The 10,000-nt window shown below is 38.6% G+C and overlaps 1 protein-coding gene and 1 long non-coding RNA gene across 2 annotated transcripts in view; one reads left to right on the top strand and one right to left on the bottom strand.

Annotated features, from left to right (window-relative positions):
• The window catches only part of LOC135100546 (vitellogenin receptor Yl-like), a 9,190-nt gene extending 208 nt beyond the window's left edge, over positions 1–8,982 (bottom strand). The window contains exons 1-3 of the mRNA XM_064003538.1: positions 8,884–8,982; positions 1,659–1,713; positions 1,086–1,219 (exon numbers count right to left, since the gene is read on the bottom strand). Coding sequence (XP_063859608.1) covers positions 1,086–1,219; positions 1,659–1,713; positions 8,884–8,949 — 255 coding nt within the window. The 5' untranslated portion in view covers positions 8,950–8,982. The remainder of the gene's footprint in view (positions 1–1,085; positions 1,220–1,658; positions 1,714–8,883) is intronic.
• LOC135100552 (uncharacterized) overlaps positions 1–10,000 on the top strand; it is a 234,695-nt gene that overhangs the window by 25,513 nt on the left and 199,182 nt on the right. Inside the window, exon 2 of the long non-coding RNA XR_010268794.1 lies at positions 5,475–5,611. This is a non-coding gene — a long non-coding RNA (uncharacterized LOC135100552). The remainder of the gene's footprint in view (positions 1–5,474; positions 5,612–10,000) is intronic.

Genomic DNA, 10,000 nt, shown 5'->3' on the forward strand with positions numbered 1-10,000 from the left:
CCTTTCTTTATCTCTGGTACCTCTTATTTGGTGTATATTTAGCCAGTCTTTTTCCTTGCTTCTATCATCTCTCTTTCTGTCTCTGTTTATCCAGTGTTTCCTTGCTTCTATCTTTTTTTTTATTTTATTTCGTCTTTCCATCCCACTGTCACCTCCTTTTCTGTTCACTCCTTCCTTGTTGCCTCAATTTCCATTTATCCAGTGTCTCCTTGCCTCTATCTACATTTATCTAATCTGTTCTTGCCTATCTTAACTCTTCTTCTGTCTCTATTCATCCAGTCTTTCCTTCCTTCTACGAGTATCACCTCTTCTGTTTATATTTAGCCAGGTTTTCCTTTTTGCTATCTATAATTATTCAGTCCGTCCTTGACTTCATTTCCGTTTATCTAATCTTTTTCTTTCTTCTTTTTCTATCCTTCTCTCTTTATCAATTATTTTTTTCCTTGTCTCTATCACCTCTATTTATCCTGTCTTTTCTTGGATCTATCTGTTTATCCAGTCTTTCTTTTTTTTTCTCTATCCCTATTTATTCAGTCTTTCTTTGCCTCTGTCACCTCTACCTCTATTTATCAAGTCCTTTCATGCCTCTGTTTTATGTCTCTCCAGTATTCTCATGCCTCTATCTCTATTTAGCCAGTCTTTTCTCACCTCTGTCACCTTCTCTTTGGTCTCTGTTTTCCTGCTAGTCTGTCTTTGCCTCTATCTCCAATCCCCAGAAGACCCACCAACTGACAAACTACTTCCACTTTTCAATGAATCTTTTTACTTTCCAAGTTCCAGGATATTCGTAAGATGAAGTTCAGCTAGACCAGTCATATATGTGAGAATTATGACTTTAGGCTTATGAAGGAAAGTCGTTGTTTTTTTTTTTCTGATTGGAAGAATATGAGTAAATTTATGTATTGTCATTTGAATAGCTGAGGGCTGTTAGTTTTATTGATTTTGCGTTGTTAAAAAGAGGCAATTGTTAAAAAGAAGTGGTGCTGGTATGCAGAGAGAGAGAGATCCTACACACACACACACACACACACACACACACACACACACACACACACACACACACACACACACACACACACACGTACCTCGTCGTCGCCCGTGGGACAGTCGAAGAAGCCGTCACACACGTACTGCGCGGGGATGCAATGTGTGCCGCAGTTGAAGTCCCCCTTGCTGCACTCCCGGTTCGCCGGGGCCTCCGTCACCGCCACCACCACGCCTGCCCAGACACCACACCTCTTCATTCCTTGCACCATGCTTAAGTCGCTAATACTTTTTTTTACTGCTGTTGTTGCTACTACTACTATTAGTTTATTGTTGTTGTTATTGTTAGTAGTAGTAGTAGTAGTAGTAGTAGTAGTAGTAGTAGTACAACTACTTTTGCTAATAATAATAATATAATAATAACAACAACAACAACAACAACAACAACAACAACAACAACAGCACTTACGTTACTGGCGTGTGTGTGTGTGTGTGTGTGTGTGTTTGTGTGTAAAAGTTTTTATCAAGAAGTTCGTTTTGTGCATTTTATCATAGTAAGTTGAATTCAGTTTTCTTTTCATATATTCACGTCATCATACACTTTACTTTGTATGTATGTACTCGTATGCATGAATATATGTTTGTATTTGTGTACGTGTGCGTGTTTCACTCACCGACAATCGCCAGGAGGAGGACGGCAAGGTATCCACACGTCTTCATGTTGTGAGTCTGTGGACGAAGAATACATGTTGATAAAAGGGAAGCACATCCCTCACTGAAAGACGTGGCTAATTTCACAACTTTCATTCACTGCAAAGGATCATTCCGTGTTCCCTCCATTAACCTCCAGTAAGGACAGAGCAGAACCGAGATTAAATTTCATCTATTGGAAGTTCAGTAGTAAAGTTAGTCACAAAAGCCGTCATTTTCTGAGAGATGTCCTTGACGGCGACTGAAAGAATATGGAAACATTACAGCAGTAACTATTCTATATTTATCCATAATTTTAGTATTACAAATGTCTGTCTATCTATGTATACGCCAGGCTGGTAATCCCACGCGGCATAACCCATACAAAACACTACACAATCATGCACACATCATCCACAACAGACGTTAAAATGACCGGTATTATTAACGCTCTCTACAGAGTTTTAGAGATCTTTTTTTTTTCATAATATTAAAAATTCCACACGTTTCGTCATTATTCCTTCCCTTTCTCCCTCTTGCCTCAGTCTTCTTTGGCATCCTCCTCTCCCTGTACCCCTTCGACCTTCTCCTCCTCCTAATAATAATAATAATAAAAAAGAATTGTGGCTAATAGCTATGCACTGTGCCATGGACGGTTCGAGCTAGAAAATAAAGAATAAAACTAAAAAGAAAAAAAAGAAAACTGAGTAAAAAATTAGTTACATTTCCCTGGAGTTTTTTTGCGATTCAAGGTCAGATCTGTAACCTTTTTTTTTATTCTTCTTCTTCTTTTTCTTTGTTTATTATTTTCTTTCTCTCTTTCTCCACACGCACCTTCATTTTTATGGACAAAACACCCGGAACTCTGTAGGGTTAAGGCTTTTATCTGATAGGACCCGACTACACTGCTGTATTCCACGCCCTTTGTGTGGTTCCGTCAGTTCCTCCACGCTGCTTAAATTATTTGTTGCCGTGCGCTGAAGGGAAGATGCAAAGGTCTCTCTCTCTCTCTCTCTCTCTCTCTCTCTCTCTCTCTCTCTCTCTCTCTCTCTCTCTCTCTCTCTCTCTCTCTCTCTCTCTCAGGAAGATCAGCCAAGGACGAAAAAATATATAAATAAATAATTAAACAAAAGCGCGCACACCATAACGCTTCCTACATGAATCAGGAGTATAGGAATATAAAACAGTGGTCAGTTTATAAAAGAGTAAACAGTAGTAAGAGTAAGTAAAAATAAACCAGACGTAAAGAGGCAGTGAGAAATTAATGCGTTTTCTGTTTTATATAAGAGGGGGCTCTGGCCAAGGTCATTAAAAAAAAAAAAGGGTATAAAAAAGGGTTATTGAAAGTGCCAGTCTTCAGAGAAAAAAAAAACTTCTTGGCTCATGAGAAAAGAACGAAGCGGAGAAGAAAAAGAAAAAGATGATGATGATGATGATGATGATGATAATGATGATGATGATGATGATGATGAAACAAACAATGCCCTGCTGTATGTAAATGACAACAGTGAGTGAAAGGGGATGGAAAGTCTCTCTCTCTCTCTCTCTCTCTCTCTCTCTCTCTCTCTCTCTCTCTCTCTCTCTCTCTCTCTCTCTCTCTCTCTCTCTCTCTCTCTCTCTCTCTCTCTCTCTCTCATAAGAAACAGTCAGCCAATCACAATGCAAGTATAAAATGACATCACAGATTCTTGAACCAATCACAGAACAGAATTTTAATGACTCTCTCTCTCTCTCTCTCTCTCTCTCTCTCTCTCTCTCTCTCTCTCTCTCTCTCTCTCTCTCTGTTTTTCCTCTACGAGGAAGTTCTAAGTGGTGACCTCTGTTCGGGGCCAAGTGGTCAAGTAGAGAGAGAGAGAGAGAGAGAGAGAGTAGGAAGTTAGTAGTTAATTTATTTCTTTACTCTCTCCACCTCTCTGCCTGACACGGAAGAAGGAACTGTCAAGGAAAGAGAGAGAGAGAGAGAGAGAGAGAGAGAGAGAGAGAGAGAGAGAGAGAGAGAGAGAGAGAGAGAGAGAGAGAGAGAGAGAGAGTGCGTGTAGAGTGTGTGTTTAAGAGAGAGAGAGCGTGCGTGTAGAGTGTGTGTGTGTGTGTGAGAGAGAGAGAGAGAGAGAGAGAGAGAGAGAGAGAGAGAGAGAGAGAGAGAGAGAGAGAGAGAGAGAGAGAGAGAGAGCGTGCCTGTGTGCGTGCGTACGTAGAGGAAATACAGTACATTTACAAAGAAATAGGCACAGCTGTGACCTGGGTTTCCTAATCTGGCGGTGCGGCAGAGTCCAGCAGGAAATTCTTCAGTGGAGTGTTACCACGTTTCCCAATCCGGCGATACACGACTTTATTGATTTATTTAGTTTTGTTTGTTTTCCTCATTTTCTTATTTATCTATTCATTTTTGTTTTGTTATTTATTTATTTTTCTCACTTTTTTGTTTATTCATTCTTCTTTTTTTTCGCATGTCAGAGGGGTTTTGATCAACGCCAACAAAACGACAGCAAAAAATAGATAAATAAATAAATAAGGTCCACTGAAGATGCCAGTCCCAAAAGTAAATTGGCCGCAAAAAAAAAAAAAAAAAAAAAAAAAATAAAAATATATATATATATATATATATATATATATATATATATATATATATATATATATATATATATATATATATATATATATATATATATATATATATATATATATATATATATATATATATATATATATATATATATATATATATATATATATATATATATATATATATATATATATATATATATATATACACAAAATTACGAGAAGTGTCTTAAAACCTCCTTCAAAGTGGGGTCAGCAATACTGTTGTAGCTGCTGCTGCTTGTTCTTCCTTCGTGTTCCTTTGTGCGTGACAGACATTTAGAGAGTGAAAGTTACTCCTGTTAACGACAAAGAAAAACAAAATGAAACGGATATTAATGGACAGAACCTTCTATTCAATGTCAGGAAATTGAATATCAAGTTCATAAGCAAAGCGACCTTTGATAATTTTCCTCTTTTTTTTTTTTTTCCTCCTCCTCTCTGTCCATGTACTATTTTTCTTCCTTTTAATTTTATTTTTCGTAGCGTATTTTTTTCCTAATCGTTATTTTTAGTTTGACATTTTATAGTTTTATTCTCCTTTTCCTGTTTCACTTATTTATTATTATTATCATTATTATTATTATTATTATTATTATTATTATTATTATTATTATTTTATTATTTTATTTATTTATTTATTCATTATTTATATTCTGTTTCAACCGTGCAGTTTTCTTTTTATTGTACCATCAAGACTGTATTAACTGTGAACGTCCTAATACCTTTGTTTGTTTGTTTGTTTATTTAATTTTACTTTACTCTTGTTTTACTTTTCTTTTTACTTTTGTCGATGAATGTTTTTTTTTTCTAGTTTACTTAATTTACTTTTTTTCGAGAGTATTATAACTTATTAATTTACTGATTACATTATTATTATTATCTTTTTTATCATTATTATCAATTTTATTACCGTTTTTGTTATTAGTAGAAGTAGTAGTAGTAGTCGTTGTCATAAATTATTATTATTATTATTATTATTATTATTATTATTATTATTATTATTATTATTATTATTATTATTATTATTACCACCACCACCACCACCATCACCACAGCACACACCATTACCACAACCACCACCACCACCATCATCATCAAAATACACTTACGCAACCTCACTTTCTCCAGTCGTCTCCTCTCCCTTTATTTTCGCATAATATTTTTCTTCATATTTTTTTCTCTCTTCTTTATTGCAGTGTTGCGCTAGTCGTGGTTGGCAGTGGGAGCTAGCTAGGTCAGCCACGTCGACAGTGAAGTCAGGTCAGCAGCTTTCTCGCCTGACCTGACCCTTCGCGAACATAGAAACTCAACAACGTACCAAACAAGTCATCAGGTCCGTTCACTTATCAATTAATTTTGCATCTGTCTGTTGTCACATGTTTAAAGCTATTTATATATGTGACTCGTATGATTCTCTCTCTCTCTCTCTCTCTCTCTCTCTCTCTCTCTCTCTCTCTCTCTCTCTCTCTCTCTCTCTCTCTCTCTCTCTCTCTCTCTCTCTCTCTCTCTCTCTCTCTCTCTCTCTCTCACACACACACACACACACACACACACACACACACACACACACACACACACACACACACACACACACACACACACACACACACACACACATACTCTCAGAGTAGAGGCAAAAACAGATGGAGAAAGTGTATGCGTAGGTGTTTGAGAGAGAGAGAGAGAGAGAGAGAGAGAGAGAGAGAGAGAGAGAGAGAGAGAGAGAGAGAGAGAGAGAGAGAGAGAGAGAGAGAAAGTGGTTGTGGGCGAATTACGATTTCCTGGTCAATGTGAAATATTTGTGGTTATTTCCTCTCTCTCTCTCTCTCTCTCTCTCTCTCTCTCTCTCTCTCTCTCTCTCTCTCTCTCTCTCTCTCTCTCTCTCTCTCTCTCTCTCTCTCTCTCTCTCTCTCTCTCTCTCTTTGAAGGAGTGTTTGCTTTATCAAATTTAACGACAAAATATTTAAGCTTAATTCAGGGAGAGAGAGAGAGAGAGAGAGAGAGAGAGAGAGAGAGAGAGAGAGAGAGAGAGAGAGAGAGAAACCTGTGGCTGGCTGACCCCTCTGGCTAGGCTAGTCAAGGTGTGGTGACCGCCCGTGGCAGAACACACACACACACACACACACACACACACACACACACACACACACACACACACACACACACACACACACACACTTGCCCAATACCATCATTATACACTGTACGATGCACGTGTTGTGAAGCTAAAGCACTGGTTACTCACCCGCTTATTATTGGAAGATTTATGACAAGCTCTTTTAAATGCCCTTCACTTTTGTATGTATATTTTGGTGCCATTCTGAAGGACAAACGCAGTATTCACCCTTGCCAGCTTCGGTCCGTTTAGAATTAATAATTTGGCTTATCAGCAACTAGGAAGGGTGAAAAATTTTCCTAGTTTTTTTTTTTTTTTTTTTTTTTTTTTTTTTTTTTAAGTGTTCCTCCACCCACGCGACCCTCAGTGTTTTAGTTTAGAGTTGATAATTCTGCTTATCACCTATTCGTAAAGGTGAACAGATCTTCTAATATTTATTCTTCCTTTGTGTTCCCCCACCCTCGCCAGCCCCAGTGCTTTGAAGTCAATATTTTAGCTCGTCACTCACTGGTAAGGTCAAACAAAGTCATCTACTGTTTGATCTTCCTTAGTGTTCCCTTGTGTTCCATCTCATCAACCAGTGTCTCTTGATGGCAAGCCGCCAGGATGCACAGTTAATGCGTAGTTTGTCTGTCTGTCATCTCGTTTTTTCTCTGGAAGTTCTTCCGCACGGTAGCATCTTATGCCCTCTTCAGTTTGTCCGTGGTGTGCTAACTTTAATCTGGGCTTGTTTATCATCCTTCACTCAGTCGTAATTTATTATTATTATTATTATTATTATTATTATTATTATTATTATTATTATTATTATTATTATTATTATTCCTCAGGGTATCATCTTGTGCCTTCTTGACTACATTATCTCTTGTCTGGTAGTGTTTATCTTTCTTGACTTAGCAGCACTTCTTCTTCTTCTTCTTCTTCTTCTTCTTCTTCTTCTTCTTCTTCTTCTTCTTCTTCTTCTTCTTCTTCTTCTTCTTCTTCTTCTTCTTCTTCTTCTTCTTCTTCTTCTTCTTCTTCTTCTTCTTCTTCTTCTTCTTCTTCTTCTTCTTCTTCTTCTTCTTCTTCGTGCTGCGCCATATGATCCCGTTGTTGCTGTGCCCAGAGTTGTTGTCCTTTGTCTTTTGTTGCGGTGCTCTTAAATCTGTCACTCACTCAGTAAGCTCGTCATACTTCACCCTGTCGTTCTTATCCTTTCTCTCTCTTTGTAGTCAAGTGGAGGCAAGTCCTTGTGTGTGTTTAATTCAGTTCTTTATGTGTTGTTTTGGTGCCTATTATTAGCCATTGTAGGAAAACTATATTAAGTCGTCTCTCTCTCTCTCTCTCTCTCTCTCTCTCTCTCTCTCTCTCTCTCTCTCTCTCTCTCTCTCTCTCTCTCTCTCTCTCTCTCTCTCTCTCTCTCTCTCTCTCTCTCTCTCTACATGGCCACACCAGGAGAATCTGTCTTTTCATCACTTCCTGAAGCTGACATTCCTTTTCTTATGTAAACATCACCAATCTTTACAAATATTCATGTTTTTACTCTTTGCATTATGTCATCGTTTTTTTCTCTCTCTCTCTCTCTCAGTGTATTAACCCTACTCAACCAAAGAATTTCCTGGTGCCGTTAGCCTCTGCTCACCACGTAGCCCAAAATAACACATTCTGCCTGCATTTACTACTGCTCAAATGGTAGCGATCCTAACGAACACATCCTCATTGCTTTGCCTATCGCAGCACCATTTCACATCCTGCTCCCAAGTCACCACTGAGTCATCTTGCATCCTTCACCAAAAACTACTAAAATCTGTCTGTTCATCATTTTCTCTAATGCTGCCAATGTTAACTCGACGCAAATCCTCACTGTTTTTTGTCTATCACAGCATTATTTCGCACCCTGCTCCCAAATCACCACTGAGTCATCTTGCATCCTTCACCATAACCACAAACATACGTGACGTGTCAGCTCGGCATTACTTCATTCTGGGAATAAAAACTGCACTTCCCCTTCTTTTTTTATACGTTAACCCTTTCACCGCAAGACTTTTTTTTTCTTCTCCGTAATCACCTTCAATTTCTGCATCATTTATATCTACTGCAACCTCTTCAATAGACAAAATTAACTTATTCTCTCCCTCTTTTCTGTAAGCTCATACAAACAGATGATTTTTACTGTGTTCTCTATGGTAAGTACAGACAAACATGCTACAGTAGAATTATTAATATACACGAACTATTACTCATAGAAAAAAAAGAAAACAAAACTCCCTTTGCATTGTTTCACATTCACTCGGCCTTTCTTTCGCTTCCGTCTCTAACCCATCTATCTGCATTCCCCACTCGTCACTCTTTACGCGTCAATACATGCAAACCAATGCCACAAGAATAAAGACATCCCCTGCATTGTTTTAGATCCACTCGTCCTCTCCCTCGCCTCTGTTCCTCAGCCTCTCTTTCTTCTTTCCATCACTCTCTAGTTTGTCACCCTGCATTCCCCACTTGTCACTCACCTGTTTGAGTGGAGCGCTGGCTGTGCGTCGACTAACACGTGTAGAGGCTGACTGTATCTCCCTCATACAGGTTCCTTATTATATATTTCCATGAGAGAAAGAGAGAGAGAGCGTGTGGTACCATTGCCAAGTGTTAGTATTCTTTTCACCAATACTTAATGTCTTCACTTACTAATTGTCCGTTTGGGTTAATTTCTATCAATCTTGTGGATTTTTCTCTCTGTATTATTGTTCTTATCTTATTATCCTTTGCCTTCCGTGGTGAAAATGTGTCTTTCTGAATATGTGAATTTGATCACTCTGGCTCTGTGAACGGACCAATGGGAAGTAAGCAACAGTGACGTCACGGAGTGCTCACGTCAGACGGTCTTCTATTGGTGGAGGCAAGTCATGACATCACCGCTGCGTTTGTGCTTACCGGAAAGAGAGAGAGAGAGAAACTATGACGTGTACATCTTTGATACTGACCTTTCTATTTTTATTTTACTGAAATTAATGAGAGAGAGAGAGAGAGAGAGAGAGAGAGAGAGGAGAGAGAGAGAGTGTGTGTGTGTGTGTGTGTGTGTGTGTGTGTGTGTGTGTGTGTGTGTGTGTGTGTGTCTGTGTGACGTACAAACAAAAATGCTGTTCCTATATACATATGCTCGAAATCAGCTAATCATCTCCTTAGTTAAACATAGACGAAGGTAAGCAAATCAAACAAGGTGAGAGAGAGGGAGAGAGAGAGAGAGAGAGAGAGAGTGAGAGAGAGAGAGAGAGAGAGAGAGAGAGAGAGAGAGAGAGAGAGAGAGAATCAGTTAGTATTTACAAACAAAAAATGCAGTTCTCATATATACTCGAAATCAACTTATCTCTCCTTAGTTAAACAATGTGGAAAAAAAGGAAATCAGAGAGAGAGAGAGAGAGAGAGAGAGAGAGAGAGAGAGAGAGAGAGAGAGAGAGAGAGAGAGACGTGTCCTTTTCTGGTTATGATGTCACTGTTGCCAATGCTAATCTGAAGCAGAGAGAGAGAGAGAGAGAGAGAGAGAGAGAGAGAGAGAGAGAGAGAGAGAGAGAGAGAGAGAGAGAGAGAGAGAGAGAGAGGACTTGACCCTCCTATGTCATGACGTCACCTTCT

Source organism: Scylla paramamosain, chromosome 1 (genome assembly GCF_035594125.1).
Source record: "Scylla paramamosain isolate STU-SP2022 chromosome 1, ASM3559412v1, whole genome shotgun sequence".
Classification (NCBI taxonomy): Eukaryota; Metazoa; Arthropoda; class Malacostraca; order Decapoda; family Portunidae; genus Scylla; species Scylla paramamosain.